Source organism: Lissotriton helveticus, assembly GCF_964261635.1.
Source record: "Lissotriton helveticus chromosome 1_1 unlocalized genomic scaffold, aLisHel1.1 SUPER_1_unloc_39, whole genome shotgun sequence".
Taxonomy (NCBI): Eukaryota; Metazoa; Chordata; class Amphibia; order Caudata; family Salamandridae; genus Lissotriton; species Lissotriton helveticus.
The window spans coordinates 955,844-976,076 of NW_027611680.1; the positions used below are offsets into that span (position 1 = coordinate 955,844).

At 44.8% G+C, this 20,233-nt stretch overlaps 1 protein-coding gene across 1 annotated transcript; it reads right to left on the reverse strand.

Moving 5' to 3' along the window:
- Window positions 1-420: 420 nt before the first annotated feature.
- Window positions 421-19,436, reverse strand: LOC144805998 (uncharacterized). Its single transcript, XM_078672457.1, has 3 exons — window positions 19,325-19,436; window positions 17,428-17,547; window positions 421-3,926 (listed from the first exon to the last, which is right to left on the reverse strand). The coding sequence occupies exon 3, from the start codon at window positions 2,522-2,524 to the stop codon at window positions 1,061-1,063; it is 1,464 nt and encodes a 487-aa protein (XP_078528583.1). The 5' UTR covers window positions 2,525-3,926; window positions 17,428-17,547; window positions 19,325-19,436; the 3' UTR covers window positions 421-1,060.
- Between the last annotated feature and the right edge of the window lie 797 nt (window positions 19,437-20,233).

Below are 20,233 nucleotides of genomic sequence, written 5' to 3' on the forward strand. Positions count from 1 at the left end.
TTTTTGACACTTTGCGGAGCTCTTCATTGAGGAACACCGCCTAGGCCTAATCTTATCATGAAAATCTAGATTTCAGTCATATGTTAAGAAACAAGTGTGAGTAGAAACCTTTTGGGTGGAGAAAATGTAAGACATTCATATTGTGAATTTTTTGTTAATTAGTTGATGTTTGCAAGTACGAACACTTCTCTGTGTCAAGTAAAGACCTTGAGAGTTTTGTAACTTTCAGATACTCAAATTGTGAATTTTGTTGCAATTAAAACATTTTCAAGGCCTGAAATTTCTTTGGATGTTGCATGCGGACAGCCTAAGTTATCCTCCAAGAATTTCTTGATTAATCCTATTGCAACTACAATATGTGCTCTCTCATGTAAAGTCAGATCGTTAAAAGCTTTTCTGCAACTCAAGATACGCCTTACTTTTCACCTCATGTGGATGCATTTCTCATGTTTAGTGAGATCTCCTTTCTGAGTATAACGTTTCTGGCTTTCCCCTTCTGTATAAGGCTTTAGTCCAGTGTGAATTCTCTCATGTGAAGTGACATTGTATTCGTGATTAAACCTTATCTGACATTCAGAACACACATAAGGCTTTTTTCTTCCCTGTGAGTTTGCTCCTGAAAAGTGAGAAGTAATTTGTGACCAAAACTTTGTTTGCATTTCGAGCACTCATAAGGTTTTTCCCCACAGTGAGATCTCTCATGAAGCATAACTCTGTCTTTCAGATTTAAGCTTTTATGGCATAAGGATTTTCTCCAGTGTGGAGTTTCTCTTGGTGAGATAGCGTTTTTCTCTGCAGCTTTTCTGGCATTCAGAGCACTCATAAGGTTTTCATCAGTATAGAGTTGATTATGGTTAATGAGGCTGTGCCTATCAAAAAATAGGAATTTCTGCCATTCACAGCATAGGTAATGTTTTTTCCCTGTGTGCGTCTGCTCATGTAGAGTGAGATTGCATTTAAAATTGATGCTTTTCTGGCACTTGGAGCACTGAAGTATTTTTGATGGTGTGTTTTCTTATGGCGCTTGTAACCATCACTACCTCTGAATCTTTTCTGACATTTAGAGCACTGATAATGATTTTCCCCCAGTGTGGATTCTCACATGTGCAGTGAGATCAAATTTACGGCTGAAACATTTTTGGCATTCGGAGCACTGATAAGGTTTTTCCCCAGTGTGGGTTCTTATATGCCGAGTGAGTATTCTTTTTTCACTGAAACATTTGTGGCATTCAATGCACTGATAAGGTTTTTCCCCAGTGTGGATTCTTGTATGTTCAGTAAGTCTGAATTTTACACTGAAACATTTCTGGCATTCAGAGCACTGATAGGGGTTTTCCCCAGTGTGGAATCTCGCATGTGCAATTAGAAGTGATTTACGGTTGAAATGTTTTGGGCATTCAGAGCACTGATAAGGGTTTTCCCCAGTGGGGATTCTTATGTGCTGTGTGAGACTACTTGTTAAACTGAAACATTTCTGGCATTCAGAGCACTGATAAGGTTTTTCCCCAGTGTGGGTTCTTATATGCACCGTGAGATGGCGTTTTTCATTGAAACATTTCTGGCATTCAGAGCACTGATAAGGTTGTTCCACAGAATGGGTCATTGCATGTTGAGAAAGACTTTGTTTGTTACAAAACCTTTTCTGGCATTCAGAGCACTGATATGGTTTTTCCCCAGTGTGGATTCTTGTATGTTCAGTGAGTCTGATTTTTACACTGAAACATTTCTGGCATTCAGAGCACTGAAAAGGTTTCTCCCCAGTGTGGGTTCTTATATGATGAGTGAGACTGTTTTTGTCAATGAAACATTTCTGGCATTCCGGGCACTGATAAGGTTTCTCTCCAGTGTGGGTTCTTCTATGCCGAGTGAGACTGTCTTTGACACTGAAACATTTCTGGCATTCCGAGCACTGATAAGGTTTTTCCCCAGTGTGGGTTCTTATATGATGAATGAGATTGTGTTTTGTACTGAAACATTTGTGGCATTCAGAGCACTGGTAAAGTTTTTCCCCAGTGTGGGTTAATACATGTTTAGAAAGACTTTGTTTTTTACAAAACCTTTTCTTGCATTCAGAGCACTGATAAGGTTTTTCCCCAGTGTGGGTCCTTGTATGTACAGTAAGGTCTCTTTTTTCACTGAAATATTTCTGGCATTCAGAGCACTGGTAAGGTTTTTCCCCAGTGTGGATTCTTATGTGCTTTGTGAGACTACTTTTTAAACTGAAACCTTTCTGGCATTCAGAGCACTGATAAGGTTTTTCCCCAGTGTGGGTTAATACATGTTGAGAAAGACTTTGTTTTTTACAAAACCTTTTCTGGCATTCAGAGCACTGGTAAGGTTTTTCCACAGAGTGGGTTAATGCATGTCGATAAAGATGCGGTTTGAAACTAAACCTTTTCTGGCATTCAGAGCACTGATAAGGTTTTTCCCCAGTGTGGATTCTCATATGCGCAGTGAGATAATATTTACTGCAGAAACTCTTTTGGCATTCAGAGCACTGAGAGAGGTTTTTCCCAGAGCGCATTCTCTCAAATTCAGTGAGATGAGATTTATGGCTGAATCTTTTTTGGCACAGGTAACTTTTTTCCCCAAATTGGGTTACTTTGCTTTGATTGAGGCGGGTTTTAACACTGAATTTGTTATCACAGCCCGTGTTTTTATAAGATGTATTCCTAGAGTTAATATCTCTACATTTAGTTTTCTCTTGCTTATATGCCACGGTAAGAGTGAACCCGATTTTAGAATCGGGCTTGTTTAGATAATGCTCAGCATTTATCTCTAAAAGAAATTGTGTGTAATCTTCTTAACACTTGAATTGAGCAAAATATGACTGGATGCAGCCCTTTAAAACCTGTTGAAATGTTTCTAGCAGATAACAGTCTTTTGGTTATAGCCTCTCCAGCAGCAACTTATTTTGTGACTGAAGTTTTTCTCAAATCTATTTGTATAGGTTCTTAGCAATGCAGTGATAAGGTGTTAGTCTGATATTTAATGATTAAACTGTTAAGTACCTTTTTGCACTGGCGTAATGGCAGTAACTGAGAACATTAGAACATGCACAGTAATATTGTTTCTCACCAGTCGCAGAACAGCAGTTTCTTTTACCCTTTCTATGTTTGGTGTAAGGTTAAGGATTGTAGTTCTGAAGACGAGGATTTATTTACATTAGCTATAGTGCAACGGTGCTCATTTAATCCATTTTTATATTTAACAGTTTTACATATCACTCCTGCACAACAGATAATGTTGAGGCGATGTACATAGAATTACAGAACAGCACACAATAAAAAGAAAACAATCTGAGATGGTCATGAACACAATAAAGTGGTGAATTTTTAAGGTTTTCGCCAAAGTGAGCAGAGTGGTTCGAGGTGTTATATCCCGAGGCAGATAGTCTCAAACTTGCGTAACTGGTTAAAAATGGTTGTTGAACAAAGGTGATTTTCCCATCTTTTGTTAGCGTGTCAGCTTTGGAGTCTTCTATCAGTGTCGTTTCTTTGATGGTTTGCAGAAGAAACCTTTTGTTATATCTTTCTTTTATGCAGTGTGTGCTTCCTCTCTGGAATTACATGATGCTTTAGATCATGCGTGCTTTAGATGAACGTTATTCTGTCATGCTGAGGCAATTTGTCTTTCTGATAATATTTCAGATGAGGATGTTGTGATTGGTCTTTCTGGCACTATTTCTGATGCTGTGTGGACAGATATGACTTTGCTCTGGGTTAATTAAATGCAAAATTAGAGACTTCACTTACAGGTATAGTACTTTCCTCAGCACCCACTTCCTCGCCACACCTAGATTTTGGAAATTGTTTAAACTTAGAATGCTGGATGTCCTTCAGTTTTTCAAAATAATCCTTCTTATGGCACTAACATTCAGTTGGCTGGTGCTAAATCTTGCTTTCTTCGTCCGTAATTTCAATCACCTATAGTATTAAAATTAAATAGTTAATACATGTAAATATCCCCAAAAATAATTTACAAGCCACATCAATGCAGAATTGCAGAATTTTGAAAGTGTTGAGCTGTTCTTCAGACAGAGCAGAGTGTAGAATGGTAGCCTGAGAGTACTTGGATCTAAGAGTGAGGTTTTGTAGAATTTCCATTTAAGCTCACAAAGGATACATGCACCCTATGGACTTGTAACATTGAATCCCAAAGGCAGAAATTAAAGTCATATGCACTGGCACCAAACAGATATTTAAAAAAGGATACTATTAAATAAATTTTAAAGTAGATTTCTGGGACGGGAATTTTCCCTCCATGGACAACAGGCATTTTTCCCCTGCCCTGAGTTACCACCTACTTGTATCTGGTATCCTGACTTTGAGTTTGGCCTCTGCCGCACGCAAATCTATTGTGTATTGCGAGGACTATGCCTAGACATATCCCTCAACTATGGTCCAGAGTATCAATCGAGGGCAATGAAATTAAGGCGTACTTTCATGTGTTCATTTTATTCCATCTGATTATCAGTTGTTAGGGTTTTCGGCACCTGGATGTACCGGGTGCAGAAAAACAGGACACAATTTTTGTCCAGACAAGAAAATTAGACTGAAAAGACGCACAAGACTCTGGGTGCAGCAGAAGCAGCCAAGACTTATGCTGTTTCTTTACTAACTGGGGGAAGCACACAATTCTTCCCTTTGTTAGACATTTCTTTACCCTTCCCTCCCTGGCTTCACCCATCGCCCCCCCCCCAACCAACCACATGAATATATCCACCACCTGCTTAAATCAAGTGGTAAATAAAAGCCAAAAAACACTATGAAATAGTGAATGGCATGTGATTTGACAGGCAGAAGAATCTGTTCCTCGTGGCAACTCCCCAGTCAATGGCGTCAAACTTCTGACTGCACGTTACTGGGGTAAATATACCACAAAGTTTAAAAAAAACAATTACATGAGATTTTTCTGCCACCCCAGTACTATGCAACTTCTAACAAGGGACTATGAGAGGTCTTGGACCGGTCCTGTGACCTGGAGGGTCGCACTAAGTGTGCCCTTATTTAAGACAGAGGACTGTCATGGATTTAACAGCTAGAGCGGTGGTGGCAATGCACCCTGTAGTAAGGATCAATAGCCTGATGAGATCTTTGCATCATGGTCAGTGGAGGGGCTTCCTACTGACACACCCATGGAATGCTCCATTTCTATGCATGTGCCCAGACTTTGCGCTAACATCAAGTGTGTGTTTAGGGTGTTGGTGTGCGTAGCATAAATGCAATGTGAGAGTGCGACAGAGTAAACAGCATCTCCTGCCTGCCAGTTGTGTATGCATGTGGGACCATCTATCCCTTTTTTATACCCTAGTTCAGAGTCCCCTGTTACCAAGGAATAAAGTGCTCTACAAAGTACTCAGGTGCCTGCTGTGACACCAGGGATAGTGTCAGCCTATCTAAGTTGAGGGGACATCACCTGAAGGCTGAATTACTTAATGGAGAAGCTGTGTACCTGTCCTGAAGAGCCTAGAAGTCTGCCTAGAAGCCTGCCTGCCTGGTAAGAAAGGGAAGGGAGGACAAGGCTGTCCTGGAAGAAGCAAGGTCCGACACATCCTCGTTATCTGTAAGGCGGGCCGGAAAGCCATCCAGCAGGACCAACTAGTCTGAGGGACTTCCCCCCCCCGCCCCGCCAAGACTCTCCCAACAGTTCAAGGCAAAAAATTAAACTCTACGACAAAGTGATTGTTGAGGCCCAGTTGGAAGATTGTGTGCTGCCAACGGCGTTTTCAAGGTTGCATTTGCCAAATTCCTAACACAACAGGGTCTGAATCTACTGGCTTCCTGGAGAGCCTGTGTTGGGCTTTTAGCTGCTGAATTTCTGACTACTCTGTGTCAGAGGCCCATGAGGGACTACAACTACTCCAGTATCGAACACCCTGTCTGAGCTTATGCCTGTGGTCCAGCCGGCCACAGTGTGGGCTCAATTGCTGACGGTCGGTCCTCCAGAGGGCCTGCACTTACCGACAGGCCAGGTGTGACTGCTACCTTGGGACTGCTGATCTTCAGGCAAAGGCAAAGAAAAGACAGAGTGGGTGCCCTAATGTATGCAGCCCTACATCCAGGACAAAAGCGCACCACAAAAGCCTGCTGGTGGGTCACTGCTCTCTCGAGTGTTCGGGCGTGCTATTCAAGTGCCGGGAAACAGGCAAGAGACCCAGACAAGACTGACTCATCCTGTGGAAGGATAAGACGCTTACGACAGAGCATACACGCATTGGGGTGACTGGAGTGAGAGAACTGCACCTATACTATATTCATGGTACTCCTAAATGCCCCTAGAGGGGAAGAGGGGATCAGAACCGGACGCACCTGTCTACAGCACATGGTAGTCTGGCATGCCTGCACCATCCTTTCACCCAGACTGTCCATAAAGTTGATTTTAGAGATGTTACGCACATAGCAGGGGGAATCTCAGACCATTCGCTGGTGGAGGTGCAACTCGATGGTCCGGTTGTGGACTTCATCCTACCCCCAGGGGTTGATCCGTGATATTTAAAAGACAAGACATTCAAAGCTCGTATGCGAGATAGAGCAGAATTCTATTTTAAGGAGAATGGGCGGCCTGTTAAATCAGCTTGCATGCTATAGGGTGAAATTAAGGCAGTGATTCGCGGCCAGACACAAGCCTCGATTGGGAGAATGTCGAAGGAACGTAAATTGAAGTGCGAGGCTCAGGACAGGGAATGTGCTTTCCTGGAGGCTTGCTTGGCAAGTGGGGAATCAGTTTCTCTCCCATTACACCATCAACTGAAGCAGCACACATTAAGAGCACTAATGGAAAATAGCGTGCACTCATGCGCTGGCTACCCAGCATTGTCTCTATGATGTCGGTGATAAAGCCAATGAGTTGCTTACATGGTTAGAGAGACAAGACAAAGGAAGGAACTGGATCCTTGAGGACACAGACAACAAGGGGATGGAAATACTGGGAGAGACTTCCTGAAAGACCTGACCCTGCCAATGTTTACAAATGAGGACCGAGACGCACTAGACCAAGACCTGACAGTAGACTAAATCAATAAGACAATAGGAACCTTGCAAGTAGGGCAAGCGACGGGGCCTGATGAGCTCCCGTTAGAATTATATAAAAGCATGATGGATAATATCAGGGAGTACCTCCAGAGTAGGTTTCAGACTGCCTGAAAATAAGGGTGTCTCCCGGAGCACCAAAGAACGTCTGAGGTGGTGGTCATCCCAACAACCATTAGAAATGCAATAGGTCTCGGATTTATTTGAGTTAGAGCTAATGGCATGGTAAATGGCAAAGTCTTTTAGCCATGTGTTATGGAGTGTATGCATGTGGTGTGTAGTGGAATTATGTGGGTTGGATTGGAATTGTAGCAATGGTGGCATGCTGCGCTTTAGATGAATATGTTTAAAAGTAAAGTGCACCATACTGCGATTGCTACAATAGTTAATTGTGGATGCGTTAACAATTGATGTGTGCACTGATGCCTGGTGGTGTGTGTGCCTGTAGAAATTGTGCACTGATGGCTGGTGGTGTGTGTGCTTGGTGGAAGCGTGCACTGCCGGCTGGAGGTGTGTGTGCTTGGTGGAAGCGTGCACTGATGTCTGGTGTTGTGTGCCTGGTGGAAGCCTGCACTGACAGCTGATGGTGTTTGTGCCCGGTAAAAGTGTGCAGTGACGGCTGGTGGTGTGTGTGTGTGGTTGCGTGTGTGGTGGTGAGTGTGTGGTGGTGAGTGTGTGGTTGCGTGTGTGGTGGTGAGTGTGTGGTGGTCTTATGTGTGTGGTCTTATGTGTGTGGTCTTATGTGTGTGGTCTTATGTGTGTGGTCTTATGTATGTGGTTTTATGTGTGTGGTCTTATGTGTGTGGTCTTATGTGTGTGGTCTTATGTGAGTGGTCTTATGTGTGTGGTCTTTTCCTGCGCACTCACTCTTACTCTGCAGTCATTCTGCACTCACTCTCATTCTGCACTCACTCTGCAGTTATTCTGCACTCACTCTCACTCTGCACTCATTCTGCACTCACTCTACTCTCTGCACTCACTCTCACTCTGCACTCACTCTCACTCTGCAATCTCACTCTGCACTCACTCTGCACTCTCACTCTGCACTCACTCTGCACTCACTCTGCACTCACTCTCACTCTGCACTCACTCTCACTCTGCACTCACTCTCACTCTGCACTCACTCACACTCTGTGGTCTTATGTGAGTGGTCTTATGTGTGTGGTCTTTTCCTGCGCACTCACTCTTACTCTGCAGTCATTCTGCACTCACTCTCATTCTGCACTCACTCTGCAGTTATTCTGCACTCACTCTCACTCTGCACTCATTCTGCACTCACTCTACTCTCTGCACTCACTCTCACTCTGCACTCACTCTCACTCTGCAATCTCACTCTGCACTCACTCTGCACTCTCACTCTGCACTCACTCTGCACTCACTCTGCACTCACTCTCACTCTGCACTCACTCTCACTCTGCACTCACTCTCACTCTGCACTCACTCACACTCTGCCGCACTCACTCACACTCTGCCGCACTCACTCACACTCTGCCGCACTCACTCACACTCTGCCGCACTCACTCACACTCTGCTTCACTCACTCACACTCTGCCACACTCACTCACACTCTGCCGCACTCACTCACACTCTGCCGCACTCACTCACACGCTGCCATCAACACGCTGCCCTCAACACGCTGCCCTCAACACGCTGCCCTCAACACACTGCACTCAACACTCTGCACGCCTTCAACACGCTGCCCTCAACACGCTGCCCTCAACATGCTGCCCTCAACACAGGGAGAGGAGTTGGCCTAACGGCTAGGGTGCTCGACCTCGGACCTGGGGATCTGGGTTCGAGTCTCGGTAACGACGCCAAAACCTCCTGTGATTCTGGGCAAATCACTTAATCTCCCCGTGCCTAAAATGAATGTGTGTCCGTCCTCATGTAACGTAACTGGTGCTATGTAATGCGCTCTGATACCTGATTCGGTTCGGGTCTAGTTCGCGCTATATAAAACTCTGCAAAAACAACAAAAAAACACGCTGCCCTCAACACGCTGCCCTCAACATGTTGCCCTCCACACGCTGCCCACAACACGCTGCCCTCTGCACGCCCTCAACACTCTGCCCTCAACACTCTGCCCTCAACGCTCTGCCCTCAACGCTCTGCCCTCAACGCTCTGCCCTCAACGCTCTGCTCTCAACACTCTGCCCTCAAGTCTCTCTGACCCTGCCCCAGCCCAGCGCCCCTCTGTGTCTGCAAGAACCATGCCCTAGAAGCTGACTGACCCTGCCCTAGCCCAGCGCCCCTCTGTGTCGCAAGAACCATGCCCTGGGAGCAGACTGACCCTGCCCAAGCCCAGCGTAGACACAGAGAAGAGGCTGACAGGGAGAGCTCCGTGCTCTAAATACATATTTGGAATTTTTGCAGTTTGCTAACTCCAGCTGGAAAGCAAGCGCCGGCTCCAAGTGCTCTTGTTATTCAGCTAAGCGGCCACATTTGCTGACATAAATCATGGGAATGAAATGTATCCAGTCTCTCAATTAAAAGTTTTAAATATAATTTAAATATAATATACGAGTCTATCTATCAGCACCCCTGCCTACTCGATCTCATAACAGATATGAGTATGCCCGATACGAGAGCCACTAGCAACAAAAACAGAAGCCGCAAAAAAAAAAGAAACATAATCGTAAACCGCCGGCGAGTGGTGCACGCGCGCGCGCCACTGCCACCATATGTCTTGAATTATCTCCGCCGTGACAGCTGAGATAATTGAAGATATATGGCCTTCTAGTGCGCGTAACAGACACCAATAGGCCATAGGCGGAGCTACTCGACCGCCTATGGCCTATTGCGTGTTCTGTTTCTAAAGCACACGCACACGAAAACCAATAGCAATGCACGTAGCAAAAAAAAGCACGAAAAACCACAAGCAGCCTGGAATTCGTTAGGTACGTTTTCGGAAGCCCCGAGAAAAGGACTCTTAGGCCACGCCCACTGCTGACGCAGTGGGACGGTAGGCCAGAGCCCTAAAAAGGACGAACCAGCAACTGAGTGTGGGTCTTATAGGCCTATCTCCCCGCTTAATATTGAGACTAAGGTCCTTGCGAACGCCCTGGCGATCTGCCTGCGGACAGTAATTGCAACAGTGGTTCATCCTGATCAATCGGGCTTTATGCCACACCAGGGAACGCGCTTAAATCTCCGACACCTTAATGGAGTACCAAATGCAATAGGGGATTCCTTTGCTGAACCAGTGGCGCTGCTGTTAAGCTCTTGTATGTGGCCCCTCTAGCGAGCATGCGCCTCAATAATACAGTCTACCGAGTCTTTGCCATCCGACAGGGATGTTCCTTGTCTCCTATGCTCTTCATGTAATGTAATGTAAATGTAAATGCAAATTGATACTTGTATAGCGCACTACTCACCCGCAAGGGTCTCAAGGTGCTTGTACGAATAACGCTGTGGAACCCATCCTGGCTTTCCCTGTGAGGTGTCCACTCCTGGGCACCCCCAAGGTGGAGGCCAGGCATCCTTAGCGTTGTGGGGGCCGTTGTGGAGATTAAGCAAGCTATTGCCCAGAGTTGCAGAGTGGGACTCCATGATTGGAATAGGCACCGAGGCGAGAATTATCAGGTCCGTGGAATTTTTGAGCCCAAGACCCGCCGAGGCGGGGAATTGAACCCTGGTCCCGGGCTAGACCTCTGCATCAGGGTCTGCCGCTCTAACCATTGAGCCACACTTCTCCACAATCTTCACACATGTTTGGGTTCACCAGGACCTCTCATATGGGGTAATCCAGTTGATCAGGAGTGGGATGTGAGAATCTCCGTCTACTCAGACGTTTTGTTATATGACACGTAGCCAGCCTTCTCGAGTGAACGAATCCTACACATTTTTCACATACTTGGAGATTATTCAGGATATAATATTAACTGGAAGAAGTCCTTAATATTCCTGTTGGTGTCAGGGACCCTGCAGCTGCACTCTAGGTGCACAGTTAGGGTGGCACTACATAGCTTTAAATATTTGGTTGTGTTCATTACAAGAGAGCACAGGCAGGAACATACTCCCGAAATTAGACAGTATTCGCTGGGATGCCCCACACTTGCGGGCGCTCCCGCTCTCCTTACTGGGCTGGGTGGCCCTATTTAAAGTGATGACCCTCCAGGGTCTCCTGTACATTGTGCAAAAAATGTCCTTTAAGATCCCACCAGACATTTTTTTCAAAAGATAGTCTGAGAACTTCGGCTCCTGTTGTGGGATGGTGGCACGTCACGCTGAGTAAGTTGCAGAGGGGAGTTTATTAAGGTGGACTGGCGGTCCGCAGCATTCTCAAGTATTACTGGGCCACACAGCAGGTGGCAGTCTACAACTGGGTTTATTGAGGACTGTGAGGATCCTGCTTACCGGGTAGATAGATTGTCCATGAGCATGAGAGGTTACCCCATCCCGGTGCTGTATCGAAGAAAGTATGAGTGCACCCTACCTACTCATACCCAAACAGTGGTATGGGTGTGGAGAGTGGCTACCAAGTGTTTAGGCTGAGAAGGTAAACGGACTGAAATGACTCCACTGTATGATAGGGATCTCTTAAGTGCAGTGGGAGGATTGCAGGGCTTCACAAAATGGGGATTGATTAGCTTAGAAGGCCGGGCGATGTGTGGAGGGGACAGGCGCTTGTGTCCTTCACGATCCTACAACAAAAGTATGAATTAGGTGACTAAAACGGTTCTGACATTTGCATGTGGGTCACGCTCTGCAAGGTCACATCTGGGAAGGGGGAAGTTGCCTGATGCATCCCTACTGGAGGACCAGCTGCTAACTAATCCACTGACCGAAAAAGCAATCTCAACCATCTATAGGTAGTTGATCTACAGTTCTCTGGATCCCTTGGGGATGTTTCAGGCGGCCATTCACCAACTTTTGTGTTTTTCAACAACAAGCTTCCAAAGCTGGAGTTTGTTTTTAAAAACTAATAACTAATCACCCTCACACCCTTGGAACTTTCTCCCTGATTAATTTACTCCTAGGAAGTGGGATTCATTTAAAAACAAATTCTCATCACGACTGCTAGGTATTCCCTGGGGTAAACAACATTTACAACGCAACTTTTACAACGCACTACCATTACAACGCATTTTTTACAACGCAAAAACTTTTACAACGCATACCATTACAACGCATGTTTTTACAACGCAAGTACTTTTACAACGCATGCCATTACAACGTAAGTATTGGTAAGTATATAATTATATTTAATATTTTATATGTTTGTTTTTTTTTTACGTTTTCAGCTTTTGGGTAAAGGGGTATTTTTAGGGTTTAGGGTCAGTTTTCAGTTTTTGGGTAAAGGGGTATTTTTAGGGTTCAGGGTCAGTTTTCAGTTTTTGGGTAAAGGGGTATTTTTAGGGTTCAGGGTCAGTTTTCAGTTTTTGGGTAAAGGGGTATTTTTAGGGTTCAGGGTCAGTTTTCAGTTTTTGGGTAAAGGGGTATTTTTAGGGTTCAGGGTCAGTTTTCAGTTTTTGGGTAAAGGGGTATTTTTAGGGTTCAGGGTCAGTTTTCAGTTTTTGGGTAAAGGGGTATTTTTAGGGTTCAGGGTCAGTTTTCAGTTTTTGGGTAAAAGGGTATTTTTAGGGTTCAGGGTCAGTTTTCAGTTTTTGGGTAAAGGGGTATTTTTAGGGTTCAGGGTCAGTTTTCAGTTTTTGGGTACAGGGGTATTTTTAGGGTTCAGGGTTAGTTTTCAGTTTTTGGGTACAGGGGTATTTTTAGGGTTCAGGGACAGTTTTGGGTTTATGGGATACAGGGGTATTTTTTGGGTTCAGGGACAGTTTTGGGTTTTTGGGGTACAGGGGTATTTTTAGGTTTCTGGGTTAATTTGGGTTTTGGGGGTACAGGGGTACAGGGTAAAAAAATTAAATTAAATAAATTAAATTAAATTAAATTATATTAATTACAATTAATTTAAAAAATATATATTATATACTTACCAATACTTACGTTGTAATGGCATGCGTTGTAAAAGTACTTGCGTTGTAAAAACATGCGTTGTAATGGTATGCGTTGTAAAAGTTTTTGCGTTGTAAAAAATGCGTTGTAACGGTATGCGTTGTAAAAGTATGCGTTGTAACATCATACATCCATTCCCTGGTGGTCCTGAATAAGAGACAAATACACCAGACAGCTTGATCTAGAGAGGAATGGTCGACCGATGTATTTACATGGATGCCACTCAAGTAAGGCTGGACACATGACAATCCACCTGACTTGCACTAGGACAGGCAGACCATCCGTTTGTTGGACAGGATACTACACCATGCTTGTGCAGGAGTACCCTGCTCACCAAACTCTAAATCAAGACCTTTTTCTTGTCTGTGCTATGCATGTATCTCTAGGTCAGCTTCATTATGTGCATCAGTCTTTCTATGATGTACCTGTTATTGAGGCACGTGTCTTGCATTAGGAAGGTTTTAGCTATTGGTATTGTAAATGACAGATTTTGTATTCATGTGTTGGTTTTGAAAATAGCGAAATTAAAAGCTTTGTCATTTACAAAGCCAATAGTTTTAACTTTCGCAAATGTGACACCTATAGCATTTGTAATGCAAGACGTGGCTGCACAGATGCCAAACAATACGTCCACAATTGTCCACATCTGGATCTGGATGTGGAGATTCCTGAGGTGTTATGTGTAAGGGCTCTTCAATTATTAACTGTGGAGAAGAAGGTGGAGGTGGGGAGGGTTGTGAGGCAGGATAAACATGGCTAGTAGTCATGTCCTACTTCTTTAAGGGAATCTTATCAGAAGTGTCCTCTCCAGGATGCTTGTGTTTCTCTGGATTTATGTCCAGTATCAGGATTAATTAAAATGTTTTTTTGTTTGGGATCCAATTTGGCTTTAAGAATGTCTAAAATTGGTTCTGGAGGCTCGAGAACATTGTCCTCGGATTTCGGCTAGTCTATAGAATGTTTCGCCTCGGAAGCGAGATGGTGTTTCGAAGCGGAGAGTTTCGGCTCCAAACCAGATTTATCCTGGAGCCTGATGATTTTGGATCCAAAGGTAATTTCTTCTGACTCGATCCGGAGCTGGAAGGATTGATGGTTTGTTTTGGTGCCGAGCCGAGGGACGTGACGTTGGAAACATTGTCACGGTGCCGACTTTGGCCAGAAGGCAGAGGTGGTGCTGTAGCCTTATGAGGATTTAGGGGGCATGGGGTCTTCGGTACTCACGGCACCAGGTCCCAAAGGCACATCTTGGGACTCCAGATAGATTTCAAGCTGGGAATAGGACTCTGGAATCGAGTGGGCCTCTTCTTCAACAGAGGACGCTTCTATCTCTTCTTGGTCAGATTCTTCTGCAAAGATATCCAGAGTGTGTTGAATGCTTTGGCGCTGCCTCTCTCGTCATCGATCCTGATGATCGGGTAGAGTCCTCCTGGACCGAAATGACTTACAAGCATCGCAGTCTTCCTCCTTGTGCTCCGGAGAGAGACACAAGTTACAAACTTGATGTAGGTCAGTGCGAGGGTACTTGGCTTGGTACCAAGGTAAGAAATGGAATGGAGTCCATTCCATTTGTAGATGGCTGGCCCTACGTAGCCCGACGGTTGCCCACAAGGTTTTCTATCAATAATGGAGAGTTTGTCGATCAATCTTAAATGCGGAGAACAAAGAAATGCATACTGAAACAATACTGTTGAGGGTAGAGTGTATTGCTGCGCACCGAGGGGAACCCGAAGAGCGGTTTTGGAGCGCAGCAATACACATCCGAACCTGTTGGGGGTAAAAAACAATCTAACAATGGAGTCAATGCCCATGTGCACTATCACTGAAAGGAGGAGTCACCTTACTTCGTGACTGGAAAGACTTATTCAAAGAAAAACAACTTGCAAACATCCGGATCCAACACAAGATGGCAGGAGTATGCAAAGCAGGTGCATCTACAGCGTACATGCCTCAAACATAGGATTAATGGCCCCAAATCCCTGCCGTGGTATCTTGTCATGTTGTGGCTGAGTGTGCCATGAAATGTGACAGGCTATAGTGCTTGGTGTGATTTGGTCATTTTTGACAAGGTGGAGTGCTGAATGGTTAGGCAATTTTTGATTTTCTTTGTTTTTGGGATTGTGTGATATAGCGTGTTACCTACCGTATGATGTAAGTAAATAAATGACATTGCTAATATACCATAAGGATGTGGGGTGAGTGTTATTCGGACCGAAGCCTTGCCGATTATATGCAGAATAACAGGTCTGGGAGGTCACTACTGACTAGGGCAGGTTAGCCGCTGCACAGACCTTGGTCATTGATCCTATTGAGGATAATATGTGACGGGCACTGGTGACTGGAGCTGGCTATCAACAATGCTAGCCTCTGGTATTCATTACAGGCAGGGTAACAATGCATGTCACTGGAACTGGTTGGCAGTAGAGTTGACCTCTGGTTTTGAATATTTGCAGGATTTAAGGTACAAGGGTCACTACTGACTGGAGTTACCCAGCAGGATAATAGGTCTCAGGGAGCCAATACTGACTGAAGCTGGTTAGTATGATCACTAGTCCTAAGGTGCTACTAATGACTCAAGATGGCTAGAATGATAACAGGTCCCAGGGGCCAGTACTAACAGGAGCTGGCTAATAGGCTTACATACAGGTCCAAGGGGCCACTACTGACTGGAGCTGGCTAAAAGAATAACAGGCCCAAGGGTGGTGGGGGTGCGAGTGGCACCAGTGACCGGAGTTGGCTAGAAGCATTGACAACATTTGGTATTGATTAAATGCAGGATTCCAGGACACAGGAGGTACTGCTGAATACAGCTGGCTAGCAGCAGTGGTGGCCTCTAGGAAGAAGGAATTGAGAAAGCATAACTGGATATACTGGTTTCTTTAATACCGATAATTGGTTACACATCATACACATCACTGTCACAACGTGCATTGATATATTACATTACCAAATTACAATATTCTTATATTAATTTGATGTGTCTGTTCGCCTTAATATGCCTGCAAAGTTACATGATTCTATTAGGGCCCAGAACCATTTTATTTAGTGATGTCCATCTGCACACTTTCCTGCATCTTGTAGTAAATTGAACATTGACAAACAGAAGTGTTATTTCCAGAAACAGTGAATTCTACAGCTTGTCTGTGTATCTTTGATCTGCACCTCACAGACTCCTCACATTCCTCTCGAGAGAAGATCCTGCCTCCTACTCATTACTGATGTTTCAGTAACTGTTTCTATCACGTGTTCATGTTTCATTGACTTGTATTAGGAGAAAAGTGTATAAAAATACATTGTTGTAGCATTAGCATTATATACTCCAACTTGCTTTAGGGTGGATGCTCTCGTCCATTGCAAAGACAATTGTCACTTCTTAGTTTGCTTGGCCTTTTGCTATTTTTGCGTTAAATGTATGATAGATGTGTTGGCCTCCAGTTGTGTTGTGTTTTATTTTACATATCATAAGAGATGACAAGGAAAATGACAGTCCAGTATACACATTCTTTATCTAAATCAACTCACAGTATACTGTTCTGGAGGTTCAGTCCCACAGACATTATCTCTAACTGAACGCAGACACCCTAGGAAGCATGTGCTTTTCAAACCAGTTGCCCTCTGATGCAGCGTCCTCGCTATTGGATAAGTCAATATGCCCTGAATTTTAGGAGGGTTACCGTATCTAGTGCACTCTGTTAGGCAGCGCTCACCTGTGGCAGTAAGATGTTAATAGGCACCTTATCACCTATGCACGGTGCAGGGCTTTAAGTTACAGAGTTCCTCACGCTGTGGAGAAGATTAGGTCACATTTACCCATTTTCCCATATTTGGTCCTGATGAAATGCCAACAGATTGCTCCATGACTACACAAAGCATGAAAAAAGTTGACCTGAAGTATAGACCCCAGCTTACCAGCAGGTCCATAGATGATCGACACTTTCACACAGTGATAGGGGCCATTAGTTCCTCAATTTCTCTGCCACTGTTTTTAATCTCACCATGGACCAGTGGCAACTGGTCGATAGTTGATCTTATATTCAGACTTCACCAATCTCACATCTTATGACACAACATCCTCTGTCCTATTATGCTCATCCGGCGTACTTATTAAAAGATCTCCGACAAAGTGCCCTCTCGTGGTGCCTGCATTGTAGTGCCAGCCTGGTGAGGAGTATAGCCCAATGATGAAGCAGGTCACCTTCAGGTGAGTGAACGCAACTTGTCTTAAAAGCACATGCTTCCTAGGGTGTCTGCGTTCAGTTACAAATAATGTCTCTGGGACGAACCTCCGGAACAGTATACTGTTATTTGACTGTTTTATTTTAACAAATGTACATAGCAGATATTGGCCCTTCCTTGTTTCACAAAAATGATCGGATACCTGCCTCGGAGCGCACTTCTTACAGACGAGTATGGGGTTATCATGTTGCTGTTACAAGCTCCTTACCTGTGCGAGTTATCGGGATAGATGCAGGGGACAGACCCAAACCAATCACACATGGAGATCAATGACAAATACTGAAGAATGAACAGAGCTTCCAAGCTGGTGACCATTACTTAATTGACCCTGAAAATAAAAGACACGTTTTTAGTATTCTGGTGACTCATGACCAAAAAAAACAAAGGTTATAAATTCAATATTGTCTCAAATACTTAAAAAATGGAACTGGATGCGCTGAATCGATGTTGTCCCAGGTCATGCGTGACACCTTTCACCACTATTGCTTATGGGACTTGTAGTTTTGTTTTTCTCATTAAAAGGATGGTCTCTAAAGTCCCAGTGTTCTAAGCGATGTTGGTTAAAATCAGAGGCCTGACGGAGGATGAAGCATGACATGGCTCTTCTTAGCAGTGAGAAGAATGACAGTTCCCCAGCCCTTCCATTCTTTGACCTACAGAGGCTTTTCAGCCGTTCATATTTTTTTGCAACGACTAAGAAACTTGTATTGCCGCTTGTGTCACTGACGAGATAAAACCCCTGTACGTGTTTAATTAACTACTGACAAACATGAACAACCAAGAAAATGAGTTTCTGGAAAACTTTCAAGCACCCAATCAGAATCAGCCGCCCTTCACACCCAGGAATTCTTGAGGCTTTGGAGAGGGTGAATTGCACGTGGTATAAGAGGAACACCACATCGACTCAAAGCTCACTTCTCAGGGATGTACTGAAATGCCAGCCTCATGGCACACTTAGCCAGCTCTTCACCTCCTCCTCCTCAAACTGTTGACCAGCTATCAGGGCAAATGAGCCTGCAGCAAAGCCTCGCTGGCTTGGTTCCACACTGGGACAGGCAAGGTGGTCAACTGCATACTCCTCCAAGTCAGCAAGCACTCTGATCGAGCCAGTCCTAACCCCACATGAATGTTCCCCATCACAACTATTTTAATGGTACTAAGTTATGTTTCTGCTAAATGTATGGGTCAAAAAATGAAAGGCTTTACACGAAGTGCTGAAAGAGAAATCATGAAGTTTTTCAATATTTCTGAGTCTGCCACAGTACACAAGAAACATGGAATTCATTGCAGCCAAAAATCCATGCAACAACATAGAGTGCAAGATAACTTGTGTTATTATTCCAGCAGGACAAAATGCCATTCCTAATGTGTACGTCATTTTAAAGACTGTGGCAGGAAATGTATGGCCAGTGGTGTTCTTCTGCCAGTTAAAAGACAATCTCCATTAATGTGTCAGGAAATAAAATACTTTCAGAAATCCTACTCTATGGAGGGTGCTGCCTGCCACTATATTGCAGGTTACTTCCAACATAATCTGAATTATACATACACACTTCAGGGTGCTGACGGCTATCGGGTCTGCACACAGCAGTCTGGAGCCACTCAGGAAGGAGGTAAACTCTACATTTCATCTTAAGCCCTTAGGTTACATTCACAGCCTAATAGGTCCGGAGAACTTTATCTGCGCTCTAACTGCGCCGAGCAGATAGACGTAGCCCATCATAGGCTGTGTTGTGTGCTGGGTGATGCCTGGCATCTTATTATCTTTAACGGGAGGATGAAGCTCTGATAGGAGCTGCTACAAGAAGAGCAGAGAAACAGGACCATAGATCGCCACAGAGCAACAACTGCCCAGAAGCTGAAGAAAGAACTCTGGAACAGCAAACCTCCTGCACCCTGGAGATTCTCCAGGGTAAGCAAATGATGGTAATGAAATTCAAACTACAGATTAAGGTCACACACTACAACATCTTTCCCTTTAAACCAAAGGTAACAACCTACAAGAAAAAACAAAACAAAGAACAATAAAACTAGAAAATGCATTTTCAAATGCTGCAAAAGAGGAACAGTTAATACAAATGAAAAACATTAAACTTTTTTGGTACCTTAGTAATGTGCTTTCTTCTGGGCTTCACTCTATCTGCAGCAATAATGCTCTGAAAGGAGAAATTACTGCTGTGAGTCTCAGAGTCTTCAGTATTACTGGTCTCATTCACGAAGACTGTGGTGTCGGAAGATAACGCGTCCTCCTTTACCCGGTCTACGACTTTGCAATATTGTCTGTAAATCTGCATTAATCTCTTGTAATATATAATAAAATATTTTGAGGCGCTTCAGTCTGTGGCTCTTCAATTGGCCAGTTTACAAGCAACTTACACTTATTCCACGAATCTCTTGGGAAAACAATTAACAAACTTAAACTCAGCTCTCGACCACCCCGCCTGGACCGACAGGCCTCATATCCACTGCTTCCCTCCTGGAGAGGCCCCACCTTCTATGAACCACCCAAACACAGGACAGGCCTCACCTCATCTGCACCCCTGGACAGGCCTCTCCTCATCTGCACCCATGGACAGGCCTCTCCTCCTCTGCACCCATGGACAGGCCTCTCCTCCTCTGCACCGCTAGACAGGCCACACCTCCTCGGCACCCCTGGACATGCCTCACCTCCTCGGCCCACCTGGACAGGCCTCACCTCCTCTGCACCCATGGACAGGCCTCACCTCCTCTGCACTCCTGGACAGGCCTCACCTCATCTGCACCCCTTGACAGGCCTCTCCCCCTCTGCACTCCTGGACACAGGCCTCACCTCCTCTGCACCCCTGGACAGGCCTCACCTCCTCTGCACCCCTTGACAGGCCTCACCTCCTCTGCACCCCAAGCCTCACCTCCTCTGCTCCCCTGGACAGGCCTCTCTTCCTCTGTACCCCTGGACAAGCCTCCCCTCCTCTGCACCGCTAGAAAGGCCTCACTTCCTCTGCACCCTTAGACAGGCCTCTCCTCCTCTGCTCTGC

Bases quoted from the DNA above. Each gene is read 5' to 3' on its own strand.
- LOC144805998 (XM_078672457.1), bottom strand. From the start codon at position 2,524: ATGCGCTCTGGGAAAAACCTCTCTCAGTGCTCTGAATGCCAAAAGAGT.